Source organism: Corvus hawaiiensis, chromosome 3 (genome assembly GCF_020740725.1).
Source record: "Corvus hawaiiensis isolate bCorHaw1 chromosome 3, bCorHaw1.pri.cur, whole genome shotgun sequence".
NCBI classification, from domain to species: domain Eukaryota; kingdom Metazoa; phylum Chordata; class Aves; order Passeriformes; family Corvidae; genus Corvus; species Corvus hawaiiensis.
The window spans coordinates 25,892,150-25,914,393 of record NC_063215.1 but is presented as its reverse complement, the minus strand read 5'-3'; the positions used below and the strand labels follow the sequence as shown (position 1 = coordinate 25,914,393).

The following is a 22,244-nucleotide window of genomic DNA, read 5'->3' as shown; positions in this document are numbered from 1 at the left end:
ACTTTGGATATTTTTTAGTTGTTGTTTTTTTTTTCCCCCCATAAGATAAATAGTTTTCTTAACGAAAATCACTGCATGATATTTTCTCTTGGTGTAAAAGAAGACCCTTTTTCCAAAATACCTTTTTCATGTAAATTTGACTTTTTTCTTGTCAGAGTTGGACTTAGTGTTAATACAGTGTGAATGTTTCATCAGTTTGCCACATGGGTGGAAAATATCATTCTTTCCCATCTTACACGCAGGTGTTTGTGATATTCCCCTGAGCCATGATTTGTCTGATGTAACCATAGTGCTGCATATATTAGTTTCAGGTGGTATAAAAATAATTTAAAAGTCAATGTGAAGAATCCTCACCAATGAGAGCAAAGGAATAATTTTTTTGTAATCAGCATTTACCCTAATATTCAACATACTTTTTACTTAGAAAAATTATATTCCTCCAATGATTAAAAGAATACTTACTGATTTTCTGGTCAACTGGTTTTTAGATGCTGTGATTTGTCCCACAGAAACGCAGATGTACTGAGCAGGGCTGGAATGACATGAGAATATTCTGAAAGGATTGAATACTTGAAAATCTTAACCTGTGTTTTTCAGGCTGCCAGTGCTGAAAAGCTCTCGCCTGTGAAATAAAAGTATTTGAGACATGATGCCTCCCTGCACTTCATGCCTTTTCAGCAGGACAAAGGACCTGAGAGATACCCTACTAAGCATTCACAGTCTTGCCTAACTAGGCATTTATTAGATGCAGAAGGGATCAAGATTTGTGTAGTATTTTCAGTATTAAAATATTCAGTATCATTAAATAATATTTTACTTTTTTAGCTTGGCTACCATTCTAACCATTGATCATTATTGCAACATCATCATCACCATCTTTTTCAGTCTGCTATGTAATGCAAGATTTTAACTTGTCTACATTTGTACACAATTTTTTTTTTCTTTGTACATTGGCTGACATAAATTTGCAGTTAGAGATTCTGGCTTCATTGTGGGGAGTGGGACCTCCTTGAACTCAAGGGTTTTTGCAGTGCTGTTCAGTGCCTGTTTCCTACAACACTTCACTTCTGTAGACTGTTGCTACTCTGAAGTCCTGGCCTGCCTGTGAATGTTGTCTTGAACCAAAGAAATGTTGAACTCATATCCATTTCAGATGACAGTGCTGCATCTTCCTTAGGTATATACATGGAAACACAGACTAGTACTACATGTGTGAGTTGTAACTATTACTTTGAGGCCCATCAGAAAGTGGCTATCAGTATTCTTTCAGCAGTTGTGAGTGGTCCTGAGAGGACCCCACTGATGCTATTAGGGGTATTATGGAGATTTCTGTCCAAACTATAACATATAGGGAGACAACTACTGTTTCCAAACTGATGTTACTAATTAGAAAGTACTTGGTAGAAACTAGACAAAAAGAAGCTTCAAACCCAAATAAAAATCAATCAGTCCAGGAGCAGTGGCATTTAAACCTTTTATTCAGTGTCTAATTATTCAGTGTTTACTTGTAGTGAGTAGTGCTTAGTTACCCATGCACACTGGTAAATACTTTTTGAATAAATACTATCCAGAGACAGCAGAAAGGGTTGCTACACTAAGTCTGTCTTACATAGTTCTCATTTGAAGGTTACTGACATATCTGTTCCATGACAGTTTTGAAACGCTCAGTTATAACCTCAGAAACTTGCAGCAGACTCTTTGTATTAGAAAAAACCCTCTCGGCTCAGTGCTTTTGCATATGCTAATCTCTGCCAAGTTCCTCTGAAATGAAAGGCTTTACATGGGTATTTAAAAAAAAAAGCAAACAACTCCCAAACCTCAAGTCAGATCTCTGTATATATCTCACAGTTTAGAATCGGGCAGTGGAGCTGCTAAATAGACTGTATCCTGTTTCTCCTCAGCAGCAGCCCATTCATCTTCAGGTACAGAGCAGCCAGTTTACATGCTTCTGCTGCTTTTCTGCTTTACTTTTTCTACATAGTGTTCGATGGCAAACCCATGTAAGCTAAATATGCGCTTGAGCCAAGTGAACCTCACACTTAGCAGACAATTTTCCTTTTGTCAGCCAGGAGAAAGTTCATTTTCACTGAAGATAAAGTGTTCTTATTGCCTATATATTTTATTTTTGGTGGTTCTTAAGGTAACACATACTTGTACATAAAAACAACCTAATGAAAACAAGGAGAGTTTACATTTTTGGAAAGGTGACAGGGAATTACACTGTAAAGGACTAGCTACGTGACCACAGGTGATTTAACTCGCAACTACTGCTCTGAAAATAATGTTAAATCCTTTTTCTTCAATAGCTCTCACTTTAATATGTCCATAACTGTACACTTGTATGTACAAAATCATTTTTTTTTCCTTTTAGTGCATTTCTATTTTGAAAGACAACATATACATTATAATAATACAGATATGCAGGTTTATATAAAAAATTATATAATCATATGTATATACATGCGAACACATACACATTATGTATGTAGAAAAAATTGTTTGGAAGAGATGTATATATGACCATGTAAATATAAATATCGTAATAATTTACACATTATTTATACATGTAGCATTTAGTAATCCAAATGTGTGCTTTTTCAGAATTGACATTGTTCCTCCCTCAGATCTGAGGACTACAATGCAATAAAAGAGCTGGGGTTACAGAAGGGAGTGTTTAGTGAAGCTGGGTGCAGCCATAAATGCTTAGTTGGTTGTCTAAACCAAATTCCAACTCTGAGTTTTAGACTTTGTCCACCATCAGTAAAACAATGCACCTATGTCATGAGGCAGGTAGAACTTTTCCAGAAGAGAGAAATTCTGTCATCCCACAGAGCACAGTTTATTCATAGGTCAATGATACATTGTACTCCGTGGAAGTGGAAACCATGGATCATTATCCTTTCCACATCCTTAAAATCTGAAGTATTAATCCCATAAGGTGATCATTAGCCAGTACTATGGCCTGTAGTGTCCGTTGCCACATCAAAACATATATTCCATTGCAAAAGTTGCTCCTAACTCAGAGTCAGAACTGCAGCAGACAATGGAATTAGACCCAAACCAATTGTAAATTAAAATCCTCTGGTTTGTTCCTCTTAAAATTCTGTAGAAACCTCAGTTAGGCAATAATGAGATTTACTTTTTTATTTTAAAAAGTGGCAGTGTCAGAAGCAGTAGGAGCTGCACCTGCCCACCCAGAACAGGTTTGAGGGGACTTCTCAAGCCAGAATTTTACTTCCTGTGCTGCTGGGATGCCAGAACCACTTGGCCCTGACCCTCAGTTCCTTCTTCTGACCACTGGAAAGCTGATGTGCATGCCATTAGAGTACAACTTGTGTTAATTTATACGACTTAACTGCTTCTTAAGTATAAAGTTGTTGCAGTGCACTTTAGTACCACTTTTATTATGTTAAACGGAAATGAGCTGCATTCCTCTCATCAGCCTGGTTATTAGTGGCAATTAGTGTTTTCCAAAGTCATCTATAGTTCTGACATTGCTATTGCTGTGCTTATGGCTACACTGAAGTCCTAAATCCTGTCACAGCTTTCAGTTTGTCCATATTTCTAGCTACTTTACAACATGCCCCCTTTCAGCTTTTCTTGATATTCTTTCCACTCCAGCTTCTGGAATTTATGTAAAAGCCACAGAGGTTTTTTCCTTTTGAACTGAAGACACTGGGCTGCTGGAATTTCCTTTAACTGGAAGTATGTCTGGGCTTGTGGTTTTATTATTTGCACAGTTTTATATTGTCATGTTTGTTTACCCCCAAACAGAGGGAATGCTGAATTAATCATGGGAAATAGGCATTTGTTTCACATCTTTAATTTACACTGAATTCTCTTTCTCACAGTTGAAAGGGACAAGGATTTCTCCCACCACCGAAGGCACTACAAAGAATTTCGCTTTGACCTTACTCAGATCCCTCACGGAGAGGCAGTGACGGCAGCCGAATTCCGGATATACAAAGATCGGAGCAACAGCCGCTTTGAGAATGAAACCATTCAGATTAGCATATATCAGATCATCAAGGAGTATCCCAACAGGTACCCTCTTGGCATGAACTCATCACATGTTGAATACTATCCCATTTGCCTGTCTTAAGTGGGAAGCAATAATCAATCGTAAGCGTACACCTGACAAGGCATCGTTGTTACCACTGTGGCTTGTGCAGTATTGATTGTTAGGCAACAACAGTAAACACTGAACAAGAATAACACTTATCTTAAATGTGATTTATTCCAGCTTTATGTCCAAGTTCAGTTCACCAGATAATCTGCCCATGCACAGAGCAGGTGAGGGTTAATGTTCTCAGTGAGCAAATGGTGGTGTCCTGTGCACAATCTAAGTGTCTGGATTTGGGAAAAGCACCATTTGCTGACACTGAGGTACTACAAGCCAAGATCCACTTAGCTCCTTAGAGGCAGAAAGACTGTGTAACTTTGTTTACTTTTGAAGAAGCATGGCTTTTTTGCTTGTGTTTTACAGTTCTGCAGAATGTAATTAAAAGATAAACTCATGCACTAACTTTACGATGACATGTGCATACTTGACACATAACTTTCACCATAACTGAAAATCATAGAATCATCTAGGTTGCAAAATATCTTTGAGATTGAGTCCAACCATAAACCTAACACTGCCAAATCTGCCATTAAACCACATCCCTAGGTGCCACATATGATGTTGCACATGAGCAAATCCCTGAATTTGAGTTTGCAGAGCTCTGTGTATGACATGCTTCCAAGACTCTACAAGATCTCAGTAAATTAGCGGATTTCACCAGGCAAAGTAGCCTGAAAATTATGATTGAAAACTAGTATCAATTCCAAGATGATTCTTAAAAAGCTACATAGACCCAAAATGGGGGGATTGAAATTAAATTAGTTTATGTCTTTTCTCAGAAAAGTGGGGGAAAAAAGTTCTGTTTTACGATAAACAAAAACTCGCCTTCATCTTGGAACTGATAAAACATTTCTATCCCAGGAAGGTTTGGCAAAACCAAAGAAAATGTCAGCTTAAACTTGCAGAATATCCTGGAGGAAATAAAAGCCCCATCACCAGTTAGCTTGAAGGCTGGGCCAGAATTCAAATGTCTTTTCTGCCCAAAGAACCTTGAGCTTGTACCCTCCAGAGATCTCTGAACATCAAGTTATAAAATATTTATGGCTATAAACAGGGATTCATTTTATACCAATGGAAACAACAGGAGGGAAAGCACTCATCCTTCCAGAATACCTAGTAAATTTGGGGATGAAGAAAACAGTGTGGGTTTTATTTTTTTTTTACCTCTATCTTCAGCTTCCCAAAAGTTCTTTTGACATAGGTTCTAAAAGAAACTTCTTGGAGGAAGGAATAAAGCAGGAAGGAACAAAACACATCTTTTTGAAGCATACAGGTCAAGGCTGAGGTGATGAAAGCTCTTCACTGGAACACTCAGATTTTTTTATTGAACTAGTAGGAAAAGTTATCTTTTCTAAAACTTTTGATGTTTTCTTTTTTAGTTTTTTAATATTTTCACAGTAGGTGGTTTGTATTCTATTTCAGAGAAAGCAAAACTGTTTACCACTCTGATGAAAATCACAGTTAATATTATCTGACTTGTTCAAATGACAACTGTCTCTGTGAAGCCATTAAACAAGGCTTTTGATTTCTTTCAAGGCATAACCAGAAATTTATAAATGCTTTATATTTGCATTTATAATCATAAAAGTCCCCTGTCCTTTAATGGAAGCATGATGCTGAAAGGAGGAGCAGGGAATGATATGCCATGCACTTGATTTCATCAGTGTAACTACAGAAACTTTGATGTAGAATAAGTGTTTCTCTCCTATTGTTGATTTTGACAGTTTCTACTCATATATAGAGATATAGGCAACTGCCCCAGTGGAACAGGATGGGAGAAGATCTCAAGCTCTTCACAGTTCAAATTAGAAACAAGAAAACTTTTCCACAAGCCCCTTACTGTTTCCAGACAGAAGAGACCCCAAGATGAGCTCCCAAGAATTTTTTTTCCAACAAAGCCACACCTTTTGTTTTTGGGCCCAGACTTCACTCCTTCTTTTCTTGACTTTGTCACCTCAGGTTTGTCCTACATATGTACATTTTCAGAAGCTGCAACTACAGAATGGGAGAGTGAGAGAACTGTGAAGATGGGGAAGCACTGGAACATGTTGCCCATGAAAGCTGTGAATACCACATTCCTGGAAGCTTTCAAGGCCGGTTGGATGGGGTTTTGAGCCACATGTCCTAGTGTAAGGTGTCCCTGCCCATGGCAGGGGGGTTGGGACTTGATGATCTTTAAGGTCCGTTCCAACCCAAACCATTCTGTGATTCTGTGATTCTATAATGTCCCACAGTCCTTATTAGTGACATTGCACAGCAAAACTGCTCCTCCCCCCTTCTTTGCTTTGAACAGGAAACATGGGTGTCTGACAGGACTCTGCAATCCCAAACACAGTCCTCTAATATTTTCAGGCAAGGAGTGATCAGGGTTCACGTCTTCCAAGTTGCATACTAAGGATTGTGCTGTAGTCTCAGGCATTTTTCTGTCTCTATGGCAGCACGGCTACTGAAATGGGTGTGCTTAATTCCATTGGAGTTTGCTGAAGTTCCACTCTCTGGGATTGAAGTTTTCTATTTGGTCTAAGGAAGCATGTGCAGCACAGCCCATGGCAGGCTGATTTCCTATGGAGCCTTGCCAATGTTCTCCTACCCAGATCTTTTCTCATGACAAAAGTATACTCCAGCATGCCAAATCTTTGTTCATGTTTTGGTGGCAGCTAGCCACTAATTTAAGTAAACCCTGCGGGCTCTTCCCGCATTAGGGAATCCTCAAGTGGCAGTAAGATACAAAAGCAGGTTTCTGGAATGAGGCGAGAAGTAAAACAGCGTTATTGGGATGGCCTATTACACTGTAATGATTATGTGATCTGATCAAGAACTGTTCTGGGTTTCAAGGAACATACAGATGGTTTGTTCCACCTTTACTTCCTTAAGTGACCCAGGAGATGTGGAGCTACTTAGACATTCTGCCTGCAGCCTCTTTGCTGAAATTCTTGACTGTGGTAGCATTTCTCCTGGAGACAGCTGGTCATTGGGGACCAGACTGAAATCACTAAACTTAAACAGCCTCCGTAAAGGTAAAGCCAATCAGCTGTATTCTGCCTGAATATATTCACTGTAACATTTCAGGCTATTTACGACACAATGCCTTAGTTTTTTATTACGTGTTGTGGGCTATTTTTTAAATAGAAATATTTTTTTAAATTACAGCCAAAATTTGCAGCTGTTTTTCATTTCAAGTGTGACTGTTTTTTTCTTTTCGCAGAATAAAGGAGAATTTTAAAATTAAAAATGTCACAAAATGTGATGAGTAGTTTGAATGAATGACACGAGCTAATGGGGGAACCCTGATCCCAGAACTCCTGCTGCCTTTTCAGTGGTCATGTTTTCACCCTATGTTTGTATCAATTGGGAAAGAAGTTGGTTTTTCCCTAACAAATACTTTGAATTTCTGTAGTAGCATGCTGTTATGTGGGCTAAATCATTAGTATTGGTCCAGATACATTTTCTCTGTTCTCCTATGTGCTCTCAAGAATCAGTTCTGGTTTTCTCTAGGTATCCCCAACTCACTTTTTTTTCATTTGCGAGTTAATGAGTAAGAGCAATCTGTCTCTATTTAAAGTCTATTACCTTAGCCAGATCACTATCCTTGCAGGAGGACAAACAAGAAAATTGACATATCAATACCAAAGACACTTTAGTTGGAGTTTCTACTACAATACAAAGTAATAAAGTCACATTGAGGAAAAATTTGTCCTTCATAGGAATTTCTGGACTGTACCATTTGTAGTGCCTTATTTGGCATGGGAAACATTGTGCATCCTGACTTTTGAGAACATTTAGTATCAATCCTGGATTTGGAATGGAAAGACTGTATATGGGAAAGCATTATGTATTCTAGGAGGAGAAAAGACAAGTGTGGAATTATATCACTGTGATATTGTAGTATTTTCTATTCCAAACAATTTTACAGTTTTCTATTAAATATACTGAGTGATGCAAAAGTATTTCTAAATAAACATCTCAAAGACTACTACAGTCAGAATTAAACTTTGCAGGTTTAAAGTTCTGATAAAACTACTTATTAGAGAAAAAAGTTGGCATTTAAGAGTCCAGAGAGTACTATTTATGAGCTTGTGGTACATTGTTAATTTGTTCAGTGCTAGCAGAGCAGGTCAGGCTCTTTTGAATGGTAAGATTTTCTTCATGTTAGCTCCAGAGGGGGAATGTATGTTTTCTCCTTGTGTGGTCATTAGCACAGTTCTACTAGAATGGAAGTGATAAGAGCCCAGCAAAAGATTGTCCTTTAACAGAAGGAATAAAAAAGGTGACTTGAATAAAAGCCCTTTCAATTCCTTTTTTTTTTCTTTTAATAATCTTCTTTTATAATTTCTGAACTCTTTAACCTGTTTTGCAGATATATCTCACATGTAAGTAAACATATGCTTGTTATAGTTAATTTGGTCTTATTTTCCTCAGTATTTAGCAACCACAGTTTCAAAAGGTGCACTTGAAATTTTTTTCAGTATCAGACCTTCTAGGTGCATTTACTGTGTTTAGATAAGACAGGAACTAAGGTGTCATTGCGATTAAGCACTGTAAGAATACAGTGACAAGAACACTAGAAATTTTAAATCCACTTTTTACACAAAAATTCTATTCTATTCTTTCTGTCTGTCTTTCCTTTTAAAGCACATATTCATTCTGTCTGTAAGGCAATGGTACGATTCCCAGGTCTATGTCAGCCAAGTCTGAGTTCAGCTGACTTGTACAGTAAAAAAATAGAATAAAACATTTTTTCTTGTATCTTACTGTTTTGACTACTATTTATGGCATAAAAGACATAGATTTCTGTAACTATAGATTTAGGTTTAAAAGGTTAAATGGTGAAAACAGCTTTTAATAATGCACACTGCTTTGTAGAAGCATGTAAAATGAAACTGATGAGAGTTAAATATCTTGGGTTTAGTCTGGTCATTGTAGTAAACTATTTGTAATAGAGACGATGATCTGGAACCAATTGTGTCAGGAGATATGTGAAAACAGAAAAAATAAATGACCCATGCAAAAAATTTAGTAACACAATTACACTAACTCCCCTGAGCAGCCCTTCTGAATTACTGGAAGATTTCACGGGAACAAATTTGAAAATATACCAGGGAACTGAGGGTTAAAATGTAATAATTATATTATTGAATATATATGTAATTTCTGCTTTGATATAGAGCCTTATTTTCTAAACATCTGTAGTAATAGGAAACGGTCTGAACTGCCATCTATTCTAGTTTTGTCATAGGATACAGCTGCTGTGATATGTTATTAACAACAGATCTTTTTAGCAATGCTATGCCTCTGAGTTTTAGTTGAAATTGGAATGTGATTTTGACATTTTTTGTCTTTTACGCTGAAAGGTTTATAAAAGTTAATTTTCCTGAGACTTTCTGATGTTGAAAGATGAATTTTTTATACACAGCCTCAATTATGTATTTCGTGTAGTTATATCAGGAAACTGTGTTTTTCAGATTTTCCAGAGCTGTAGGTTTTTACATGCTGAAACTTATTTCAGAAAGGCCTCTTAGGGGAAATACTTCTATTATACTTAACAACTACTTGTTAGCTACAGCACATGCTGTACTGTGTCATATTGCGGATATGTTAAATGATTATTAATTTGGACTCCAAGAAGTTATTGTCAGCAAGGAAATTCAGGACAAAAATAATAACATTTGAATGCCTTAACTCTATTTTCTTTAACTTAGGGATGCAGACTTGTTCCTGTTAGACACAAGAAAGGCTCAAGCTTCTGACGTGGGCTGGTTTGTCTTTGACATTACTGCAACCAGCAATCACTGGGTCATTAATCCACAGAACAACCTGGGCTTGCAACTCTGTGCTGAAACTGGGGACGGTAAGATTGAAGCCACAGATCATAATGCCATGTATGCTCTTGTCATACCTTGCTGGGACTCTTTTCTGGATGGGTGTTTTTTGACTTGACCGGGTGATAATTCACTGAGAGTTTATAAGCAAACAACACAAATCTTATCCTGCTGTTGCTGTGGTCTGAAAGCTTTCTATTACTTTTAATTCTGTAGAAGATGTCAATTATAAAACTAACTGAATCAAGTGAAATTGGGTTCAGGAGAAGTGCTCCTACACATGAAATTCAGTTCCATTTTAATGTTCTACCACTGATGACTACACTCATGAAACTCAGACAAATTTGCAGAACTTTCTGGGTGGAAGCATGGAGAAAGTTAAAAAATAACCTCAGAGCTGTTCAGAAGGCATAGCATCTGTTGATATTGATGTTGGAGAAAGGTTAACAATAGGGAAATGTGGGAACTGTTTTTCTTTAATTTAAAAAGATATTCTTTTTTATCTTGAAATGGGTTAGAAATTTGAAATCTTGAAAATTTTAGTTAGCTGAAAATTAGAAAAACCACTATCAAAACTGAAGTCCAAGCTGTGCGAGGTTTTAGTACAAATTTACTGGGCTACTGTGTTATTCATAGTTATGCTCTTCATTAAATTTGAAAATGCATCTCAATGCAAAACAATATTTTTAGAAGAAATGTTCTTTACTTAGACTTTTTAGAAACTAATAAAAAGAGACTTATATACTGTTTTTTCTGTGATGGTTCACTTAATCCATACCACTTTACAAGCAAACTCAGATTTAACTCTTTTTGTCAAAAAGCTTTTTATGTCAGAGGTCAAGGGATCTATGATGCCAGTTAATCTAAACCTTAGCTGACATAATGTTAATGAGTAGCAGAAGAAACCCTGGTGTAAGGATTAGTGTTTTTTTCTTTGTTCTGGCTACATTTTCTCATTGGTTTTGATCTAAATTCTCCCTCAGGCTCAGCTGGGCTGTGAACAAAGCATCTCATACTTTTTCAGCAAGTGCCCCGGTTGCCGGAGAGTTATGCAAAAACTGTCCTTTAGGCACGATGCTTAATAAGGGAGCTGGCAGGCTTGCACCAAAGCACATGGCCATTTCATCTGATGTTACCTTTACGGTCAGAGTACAGTCAGTGGACAAGAGAGGCACCAGTACAAAGTAGACCACATTGTTGCTGCCTTCAACCAGCCTTTAAAGGCACCACTCCTGAGCCTGGGCTGCATAGGGAGTACATCTCTTAGGCAGCCTGGTTTAGTGAGGCCATTTTAAAGCTCTTACAATTCTGGGGACACCTCCGTCAGGAATCCAAATTAGGTGGGCTGGCTTCTGGCCAGCTTTCCTGCTCCAGAATAAACTCCATCCTTGCTTTTTTTTTTTTTTTTTCCAGGAGATTTGAACAGAGAAATTGTTGAAAATTAAATATCCATGAAAGGCATTCATTAAGAAACCCTGCCACCAGCAATTTTTTGGTTCTAGCCTCAAAATTACATCCGTTCGGTAAACTACAGGGAAGTTTGTATGGGTAAAAGGAAACCTTCAGGTTAATACACTGAAGAAATTGTAAAATAATAGCTCAGGCAAATATTTCCCCTGTCCTACTCCTAAGATCAGAAAGGTGATAGATAATTTTCTATTTTAAGTTCCAAAGCCACAAGCAGCTTTACCTTTTGCATCTTACCTCTTTGACTTAATATAGCTGCTTCACTGAAGAAGGAATTTGCCTTTTCCCTCACTTTCTGTTCCCTTTTTCAGTTTATTCGTCCAAGGAGTCCAGTTCTGTGGACTAAAGTTTTCAAAACTATAGGATAGACCTGTGCTACACAACTTCAGCTTAGCACAAGCAAAATCATCCTTTCATGCTCTTACAATTTTGCTCTTAAGGCTTTGATTATTTTTATTGGGTTGCTGTTACTTCTGGAAGCTATTAGAAACACCAGCAGTTAAATGACACATTTGTGTACAGATGGAACATGAATTTTTATACGACTCAGTATGTAGCAGACTCGGTTCGTAACCCAGAGAACCCCACCCACCCTCCCTCCAACCGGTTCTCTGTGAGAGCTCAGGGACTGGTTCAAATCAACTGAAAAACCTTCCCTTGGCTCAAGTGAACTTCAGGCCGGGCAGGTCTGAAGCACATTTCTTCATGCCTCCAGCTGTCAGCTGAGTTTACAGGAGGTATAGGACTTCTGCCCCCATAACTGGAGAGATATTTATGATAAGACCTGATCCATTAACCTTTCTATTGCAACAAATCATTAAACTAAATGGAATTCTATTAAGCAAGAGAATCCCTGATTGAGTTATTCAGGTGCTACACTGCGGATAATCAAGTCTGTAAATGCATACTAATTTTCCAATTTACTCATACAGCCAATAGGGGATGCCAATAGTGGCTGAGACTCCAGGGTACGACTACTTTGTTATCATTACCATTAAAAGTAATCTTTCTTACAGTTATCTATCAGAGACATTTTAGGCAATTACTTGTGTAGATATATTTCTTTGGATCCCTGAAGATGGCACATAAATAATAATAATGTCTACATAAGGAATAAAAAAATTTTGTAACTATTTAACATAACAGTGTGAAAAAAAAAACTTTGGAAAAATGTCTGGTTGCTGCAATTCATATTTTTCCCCCTTTGAAAACCCTGAAAAACTACAAAAGCCACATGACATTGGAATGTGTTCTCTTTTTTCTTTAGGACAGTATTTGGTATCATACGTCTCATTTTAGCATGAAATGTAGACTTTTTCTCTTAATGGGACATTTTATTTTGAACAGTAAGAATAAAGGTTTGCATGACACATATGGAAGCTGTCAACATATAATGCACTGTTTCCCTGAGGCCATGGTAAATTAAGGATCAGGTTTTTTTGATTCTCTTTTTTAATGTATCCTCAACATTCAGCAGCATCCCCTTTTGGCTGATTCCCTCCTTTTGACACCAAAACTCTGTTATGATTCAAACGAGAGGTGATCTTTTTCATGCTGATGGATGCATGGGTGTTGGAGGAATTGCAGCGTGAAATCAATGCAGATGCACAAACAGTTTGAAAAGCTCCATGCAATGCTTTTCCCATATATATACCATATGTCTCCTAAGGCTTAAAACATGTTCCAGTGAATCAGCATCTTTATATTAACATTTAGCATTTTTATAAGTGGACGTTAGCAGTGGTCTGAACATCAAGTTTGCTGAAGGGGTATAAACAGCTACAAGAATAATCCTTTTTCTGTTTCTGTCATTGCTGAGGAGAACCTAGAGTTTTTTACAGAAAATGGGAGAGGGAGATAACATGAAATGATGACTGTTGGTGATCCACAGAATAAAATGGATTCCAAATACACAGCTGTCAGTACAACATCCTGTAGCCCCACAGTCGTGTAGTTCTGTGCCTTTTATTAGATTTCTGCAGCTCTCAGTTATTTTCCATCTACCCGCACATCAGAGCAGAAGAAACTGGTGGTGACTTTGAAAAGCCAAAGCAGATTAAGGTGATTTCTGTTGCCACATAGTCCCATAGAAGGTTTCTTTGGTCTTTCCTGCTGTTTGAGGTGGGCAGGCAGCAGGAACCCTCAGCTCCCTGACTCTGAGTCTTACTTTAAATATTTTTTTTCCTCAGAGCAAAGGGAAACTTGAAAAAAATAGGTTCCTTGATCCAAGTGAACTCTGTGGAAGGCCAATTCTCACTCCATCATGTATTTGGGTACACTCTGATCTGTGTCCCTGGAAGGGGGTTTGGATCTTAACCCTACATGAGGCATGAAGGATTGGTGAAGTTCTTCTCCAGAGATGTTGGGGAAGAAACCAAAAAACACACTCCCTCTTTTTTAGCCTCTCTTCCTTTTAGCCTGGATCTTTCAAGGTCCCTTTCACTAACTAAGCCTTCAGAAAGGCAGCACAACCATGTTCTTGGTGCCGCATGGAGTGGCTGGTTTGCTTTCAAGCCATGACAACCTGTGGAAGCACCCTGGCCTCTTCATGTACTTGGCTGCATATTTGACATTGTTTTGGCTTCACCATTACCACATGAAATGTCATCAGTTTATCCCACAGCTGCCCCCAGACAACTGTGACACCTCGCTTACATGACCACAGTAGCTATCAAGCACTCCGGAGGGTGCAGCTGGGTCGTTACCTTTAAATCACTTGATGGATCTGGTATCTACAAGGCAAAGTATGAGGAGCAATTTCGCCTTCATTACTGTCCTTGTAGTGGGGGAACTTGGGATATATGTATTTATATTGATATGTATATGGACTTTGGCAGGCAATAGCTCTGACTAAATTCGGAGCCATCTGGAAGCCATATAGGCATGTTAGCACAGCACTGAACCCGAGCTAATACATCCTGCCCCTCAGCAGGTTTTATTAGCTTGGGCTCAAGCACTGCCTGAGTACAGCTACATTCATTTCTGGTTCAGAGCTGACTTTGGCCAAAATTGCACTAGTAAATTAAACATGCTCAGGAATACTGTGGTGTGAAACAAGCTGGAGGGATGACTCTCTCAGTCTCCAAAACAGGGTGATCCCATGACAGCTGTCCCCATGAGAAAGGTCCCATGCAGTGCTGCCTTGAGGTTCTGTTGACTCTGCAGTGGAGCTGGCACAGGATGTAAATGCACCAGGAGCACACTCCCAACCAGAGCAGAGCGGATGATCCACTTCCAGCACTCTTTAATTTGTTCAGATAGGTGAAACCTTTGTTTCCAGCTGAGTCACAAATATGGTCCTCATTGTGTCAGCTTCGAGCAAGTGAACACATCCTTTGTTAGTAAGGGCACACTCGCTTTAAGCAGAAGGGCCAAGGAGGGGAGTGAAATGGGCTCCCGCCTCTTCTCCTACCACCACTGGTGCACACTGGTCCTGGCTGTACAGCTGTGCAAATCCCCCCGCACCCTGCTCCCCAGACAGATGAAGGATACCTCTGCTTCTCAACACCATTAGTTTAGAGATAATGGCATTTGTGTTCCATTCCATTCAGAAGGCTTTTATCCATTTTATTCTTTGGTGGATGACCAATTAATCTAATCTCTCCTTGTTTTATTGTCTTCCTAAACACATTTTTTAATGGTGCAGAAAAGCCCCAGGACTCCCACAAGCCACTCATAGTTTAAGTGCATTAACTTGAAAGGATAAATCAAATACTTCCACAGCATTTTTGTGTCTAATTATATCTGATTTTTTGTGTAAGCATATATGGTACTGCCATATTATACAGCATATCAGGGCTCCTTGCATGTTCCCAAGCACTTTCTTCAAGAACTTTACGAATATCAAAATTAACACAAAAAGATACACAAAATGAACTGAGTAAAAATAACTAAATGTAAGATTTGACAAACAAAAGATAAATCTAGTAGTGATTATAGCTGTGAAGCCTAAGAAAGGCAGAGCAGAGCATCCAAGACCACCCATTTGTCAGAATTCCTTAAAGCCTCCAGGGGGAAAAAGAGTTAATGAAACACATAAAGCTTGTGTCAAAAGCATATTTTATGTTGTTACAGATAAACGTGTTCACCAAAGGAAAAGTTTGCATAGCAGTTTATGTAGATGATACAACAGAGACAGTAAAAAGTACTTTGGAGTTGGAGTGTTGAGGATGTCTTATATATGGACCATCACATTGGTGTTATTAGCTTTTCTCTACTCTTTTTTAAAAATAAACTTAGGTAGCCAAAGTCTACCTCAGTTCTTTTGTTTCAAGTCCCATTGCTCTCAAGAGTTCTCTTTGGGCGTGAGAAACCACAAAAGTTTCTATCTAATTTTGAAAACTACTGTGTTCTTTCAGATTCAGAGCCTATGGGCAGTTTTTTTCTCAAATATTAGACGTTTTTGGACCTTGGGTGCCCAGGATATTTCTTCAAAAGGCCTTTCCCAATCCTCATTTCAGGTGTCACTCCCCAAAAGAAGCAAACCATAGGTGTGGCATTGGAATTTTAATTTTTTTTTCAGCCAACCATGTTGAAATGAGTTCTGAGAATCACTAAATTTTTTATTTCTAAGTACAAATATGAAAAATTATTACCAAAATAACTACTGTGACCTAGCAGTGGTGGTTAATCTGTAAAATGTGTTTTGTGGCTTCTCAAACACTTTTGAAAGTAAATAAGTTCTTGTTTTTCATAACAAAATGAGAGGTTTGCTACAGTCTGATGACTCAGGACAAAAGAATGGATTTTGGAATTACTCATTGTGCTGTGTTGCCAGTGTAAATCTGGCTGGGATGCATAATGACTGAAAGCTCTTGCAAAATTAGTGTCTGATCAATATTTTGCTTAAAATATATGCTGTCTGAGGAGATAAAGCCAAGGCACAAATCTTACCACCGTCATTGGCATCCACACTGGCAATCTCAGAAAAAGTCAGCTTTCTGAATGTTATGGAAAACAAGGATATGTCTCCCAGTCAAGACTGCGAGACAGATTGTTACTGAATGCTTGAAGGGCTTTTGCATTTCCATTTGGAGCAGCTGGGGGGGAAATGAACTTTTAAGATAGAACTTGATCAGTTCATGAAAAGATTTGTATGATATGACTGCATGTGACATAGTGACACAGCAAATAGCTCTGCATTTATCACCTTGAGTGCTAGTCCTAATTTCTGGGTAAAAAACCAAAAGGCACAAAATTGTGAGGATTGTTGAGACAGGACCTTTTTGTAAGCTGAACATCAGAGTTATTTTTGCAGCAGCGATTCCTTTATTATTAGCTGAGGAAATGTGAAAAGGCAAATAATATTCATTCAGTTCAGTCAGTCAAACCTGAACTTCCATGCAAGCTTTTATGCAAACTGCTAAGGGCGCTTTACTATCAAATAGTATGAAAGCCAAAAAAAGGTTTAAATGCCAAGTCAAACAAATATATCTTGCCAAAGGCTCAGAATCCTATGAATAAGGACTAAGGAGTTCAGGAAATTTGGAACATAATGCTTTAAATAAGTTTTAGTCTCCAAATATACCTGCCAATATGTAGAAGAGATAATTAATTGTCACAGCAGTATTGAGAAATGCATGCCAGTACGTGAAGAATACAAAGGCTCTGGACTGTCACCGCATAGTGTAAATCCATCTATTATGTTTTTGGGGTTTTTTCCTAGGTGCAGGGGCAATTGCAGTGGCTAAGTTCAATGGAGCAGGCACAAGCAGACTGCTGGTTACTTGAACTTTCTTATTTTCTTCTGAAATCTGAAGAAAATCTTTGAAATCGTCAGAATTAAAAATATAATGAAAGGATAAAACCAAACCAATTTTCAGGAATGCTTGACCGAGTTCAATTCTTGTTCAGAGATGCTCAAGAGAAGCAGAAAGACAAACTTTGCTGTTTTGGTTTTACGAGTTTCATGTGGCTGAAGCTCCGAGTGTAGTTAAGCAGGTCAGCCTGAGTCATTCAGCTGATTTTAGAAAGTATTGCTTTAATGCCACAGTATGGAGCAACTACACGCCTGAGAGACGTGGATTTTCAGTCGTCATTGAAGCTAAGTGTTTTCTAAATGTTTACAAGAAAAGATAGATTAAAACTACTTACAAAAATGAAGCCCATGAATGCTTCTTGCTACAAGGGGAAATTCAGGATAGAGTAAAATTTTTCTTAATGTATTGTGAAATTGACACTACAGACAAGTTAAGGGCTAGCTGACAAGACTATGGCACACACAGTGGAGCTACTGCTGTGGCAGAAAGCTTGATGCTTTTCAGGGGCAGAATACTTTGAATAACCTGCTGTTCAAGAAGGGGCAATGCTTTTTAGACTGAAGGAAAATATCCCACATGCACTTTTTTTTTCTTTTTTCCTTTTTTTTTTAAAATAAAGGATAATAGAAGTTCTGTAAATGCAACCTTTTTCTGAAAAGAAGCAACCAAAAATGGAGATAACATATGTAGTTTGAATTTCCAAACCAAACAGTTCAGAGGTCCTCCTCAGAAGAAATATAGAGTCTCAAGGGCAGTGTATATTTTGATTGCTTCGTCTTCTGAAAGTTGCAGTTAAGCTAAGGTCTATGATAAACTGAGAGAGAAAAGTTTAACGATGAACCCACAGAAGTCAATAAAAGCTTTCCTCTGCACTAGAAGCAGATCCAGTGCATACACCTTTTATGAATTAAACAAATGGGTCCTAAAAACTTATGCTGGCTGCTTAGAAGATCAAGCACATAGAGGAATAAAGTCACATAAGCTGTTTCTGTGTGTAAAAAGGCTGTGGGTTACAGGATTAATTTTTTATACTATATCCCTATACCCTGGATAACCAACTAAGCCTTAACTTGTGGAATTGTAATAGCCATCTCATTGCTGAAGTCTGAAGGAAACCCAGAGGAAACTTAATAATATTAAAAGTTATTTTAAAGGGAGTTCACATTGGTTTGAAGGATATTTTGCTTCACACACAATATCCACCATTGTAAATTCAGAGAACCTAGATTTAAATTCAGAAAAGCTTCACACACCTTTACAGTTCTCAATATATAAATATAATAGTATTCTTAAAATGTCCACCAGTAAAGCATTAATATTTTACAGATTAAATTAAAATTCTGAAAGTCATTGGAATGAAAAATAAAGAAAAATAGTAAAAATATTCCCTCTAGAAATGAAGGGAAATATGGAACTTTGTGGTAAGAAGCTAGCTTGTCCACGTTGTTATGAATAGAGAATAGTGTATACAGTTTTTCATATCTGGCTTGCAACAGAAGATTGGAACATACAGAAATTAATGTTACTGAATTATTTAATAGTAACTCAAACACATGAAAAGAAGAATTAAAGGAACAAAATACTAAAAAGGCATTTTAAATGAAATCAGAAGCTTCAACAAATATATTTTTCCCTTGCAGTCAAAAAAATAATTATCAAAATTGTTCAGAATATGTTGCCAATTACTCTGCTCCGTAACTGCTAACTTTCTCAGTTCTTCTCTTGCCTTTGCTGGGCTCTCTGTCACTGGAAACATCTTAAACCAATTTAAAGTGCTACACCTGAATAAACATGTTGTAAAAGTGTTTATGTATTGAAGTGGGTCAGTTCAAGGTATGGTATTTGGCTGGAACTTCTAATTTCTCTTTTTACTGCAAAAGGGCTGCCAGAAGGAGGAAGTCTGAGCTGAATTAATACATTTGTTACAGTGGAAGTAGAATGGAAACTACTTTAACCACAAATCAAACTGCCTCTTTCATTTATGCCAGTGATAGAGTTTTTTTAAGAAATATAGACTCTGGCATGCAGCCACTGTAAGTTTGTGTTTGAAAAGGAAACCTATATGCTTATTTCTATAAGGTTTACTCCTATGCTTGTTTGCAAGTTCTTTTTCAGGGTGATTGAGTTAACAGCATTATACGTTTGTGAGGCAGATGCTCCTTCATTGCCCACATAACAAACATTTCCAGTGGGTTTAGAAGAGCCCTGAGGCACCCCGATGCCGCCCAGCACACGCGGTGCCAGTGCCCATACCTTCCTGCTTAAAGGACCTCTGTGTCCCCCACCCTGCACAGCTGCACAGCTTCACATGACACTGTCTCATTTTCTGACGGTTGAATGGCTCTGCATAATACACGTACGCACAAAAGTGTTTATGCTGCCAAAATAAATTCTGTTAAGAGCGAGGGTTTATTTGCTAAAATGTCACTGATGCAGTTTCAGTGACTTGTTTTGCTTTCCTTTCTTTCAGTGAGGTTTAGATCACATAATATAGTGAGGTTACCACACAGTCCTGACTGAACAAATATTTTAAAGAAATATGCACATCCCCTGGGAACAGAACCAGAGTCAATAATGTACATATTTCAAACTCTCTTCTCTTGAACGACTGAATGGCTTCCCACCTTTACTGGTGAATGAACATCAGTTTGAGTAACACTGCACAATATTTATTTTTAAAGGAGAATTATATTTATTATCTACACTTCTATTTGCTACTGATTTGCTTTGGGGATATAAGGTTCCAGGTCACACTGAAACGATTCAAAATTAGAAGACTGCATTACATTATCCCTTCTATAGAAAATAGACTTTAATGGGGCTCATTTATTTTTCAGTTCTATAGATGTATGCACGAGACTGAATTAAAATGCTGTGGAATGAATAAGGTATATAGCACACAGAGACTGCAATTTTATGCAATAACAAATTGTACCTGTAAAGCTGTTGAAACTTTTGCAAATGGTTGAGCTTTTTGTCTTTTTAAGTTCTGTTCAACAAAACACAGATAGGACTCCTAATCATGTAAATTCAGGATTATAGCAAATTCCTTGCTATGAGTCAGTCAGCAATTGAACTGCTGCTGTGGCTTAGGGAAGGGCAGTTCACCTTTCAACTTGCAACTTCCATTGCTTTACAGGTCGAAGTATCAATGTTAAATCTGCTGGCCTGGTTGGAAGACATGGGCCTCAGTCAAAGCAACCATTCATGGTTGCATTCTTCAAGGCAAGTGAAGTGCTTTTCCGTTCTGTCCGAGCAGCCAACAATAAAAGGAAAAACCAGAGCCGCAACAAATCCAGTAGTCAACAGGAGTCCTCTAGGATGCCAAGCATTGGGGGTAAGATGGAGCAATGATTTATTAGTCTTTTCATAGGAATTATGGGCACCTGCTCAAATGCAATGCAGTCACGACAGCTCAAAAAGATGCTGCTCACTGGATGAATTGTCAGAAATCATGTTCCCACTCCTCTTTTGTTATGTTGGCCCTGGACACCATCTACCTTCTGTAAGTCAGATCAGTTACATGCATCATGGGCCCCAGGAAGGTGAAATGACCAAGTAGTTTAAGAAAGGCTGTGTCTGAACTTGAAACTAGGCCTATGCAGTACTCAGCTGGATGATATCTTTGGTACGTGTAACTAAAAAGTAGAGGGTAAAGAGAAGGATTGCACCCCTACTGCTTGTCTAGGAAGCCTCAGCAAAGGACGGTGTTTAGACTCTTGTTAAACTGCCTCCCAGCTGAAGACGACAAGATGTAACACAAAAATCTCAGTACTGGAAATGAGGAAGCTTAACCTATCTGAAAAATTGTAAGCTGTTTAGGAGTTCAGATCAGCTGACAAGTACTGCTGTAAATATACAATATATCCCTCAATTGAGTGAATTTAGTCCCTTACCTGAAAGGTACTGACAATAATGCACATGAAAATGTTCTTAATCACTTTAGAGCCTGGAATAAATTTTGCTCCAGTTTTTCCTGAAATGGTCCTTTCAGCTAAAGGCACAAAGTAACTTTCTAAATATTCTCACTTTTGAACAAACATTTCTACTTTTAGGGAAAAGGGTGTGAAAGTGTATCTTTCTAGAAGCATGGCAGATTTAATAACAGCATATCAAAACCTTAATATAAGTGCTGTTCTTAAACCTCATGGATGTCTACAAGTAGGGAAATCAGTATTTTGTGGAAGGAATTTAGCCTGGGAGTGCGGCTCATCTATTTGAGGAGAAGTGTTATGAGCAATATGCCTTATTTATATCTGTCTCAGAACCTTGACAGAGGCAGGCTAGAGACCACTCTAATGCAACGCAAAAACCTTTCCCAGATCTTTTGCAGAAGGGTAATTTTACCATAACAACCAAAAACTACTACTGCATTGCTAAAGAAGTCAAAGAAATAACTTAAATAATTTTTCCTATTCCCTGGAAAAAGTCTGTTAACTTTGAGAATTGCATTATTTTGGGTGAAGGGAAAATCATCTAAGTACATGGTACACACAAGATACCTAAATATAAATATCGCACTTTCATATTGAATCTTATGTATCTAGAGCATGAAAAAATGAGAATTGAACAGATTTCTTAGTCCTCATTGATTGTAGCTGGAAAGCTGAACACAAACTCCTTCCTGGTTTAAACTGGGAAAAACACAACCTTATCAAATGCTGGCAAGTTGCATTGACATAAGAATTACCTCAGGGGGAGTTGTCTGTAAGTCTCAAAATACTTTTCAACCTTGTCTGTGAATTCAGTTGTGCTCCAGACCTGTTGTAAAACAAGAAAAATCAGAATATCTCTAGTGAAATGTGCATTATGAAACAAATTTTATCCTAATCTCTTTAAGGTCTACATAAGCACAGAGTAAATCACTACATATGTTGATCCATGGGCAGGTCTCTTTCAAAAGAGATTGAAGTTCAAGAAAACCATACTGTTTAAACAAGATCACGTTAAGAAGCAATTACTCATGCAATTTCATCAGAGTCATTGACCACTGCCTGGAGAGGGCAGCAGCAAGATATGGGCAGGCTGGAAAAGACGGCAAAACTGAAGGTTGATGAGTGACCACAGCTTCACACA

The 22,244-nt window shown here is 37.9% G+C and overlaps 1 protein-coding gene across 3 annotated transcripts in view; it reads left to right on the top strand.

Annotated features, from left to right (window-relative positions):
• The window catches only part of BMP5 (bone morphogenetic protein 5), a 55,486-nt gene that overhangs the window by 21,088 nt on the left and 12,154 nt on the right, over nucleotides 1-22,244 (top strand). For 2 of the 3 annotated variants that reach the window (XM_048299629.1, XM_048299627.1), the window contains 3 exons: nucleotides 3,852-4,044; nucleotides 9,823-9,971; nucleotides 20,308-20,505. In XM_048299629.1, coding sequence (XP_048155586.1) covers nucleotides 3,852-4,044; nucleotides 9,823-9,971; nucleotides 20,308-20,505 — 540 coding nt within the window. The remainder of the gene's footprint in view (nucleotides 1-3,851; nucleotides 4,045-9,822; nucleotides 9,972-20,307; nucleotides 20,506-22,244) is intronic. The other variant, XM_048299628.1, reaches the window with a different exon arrangement.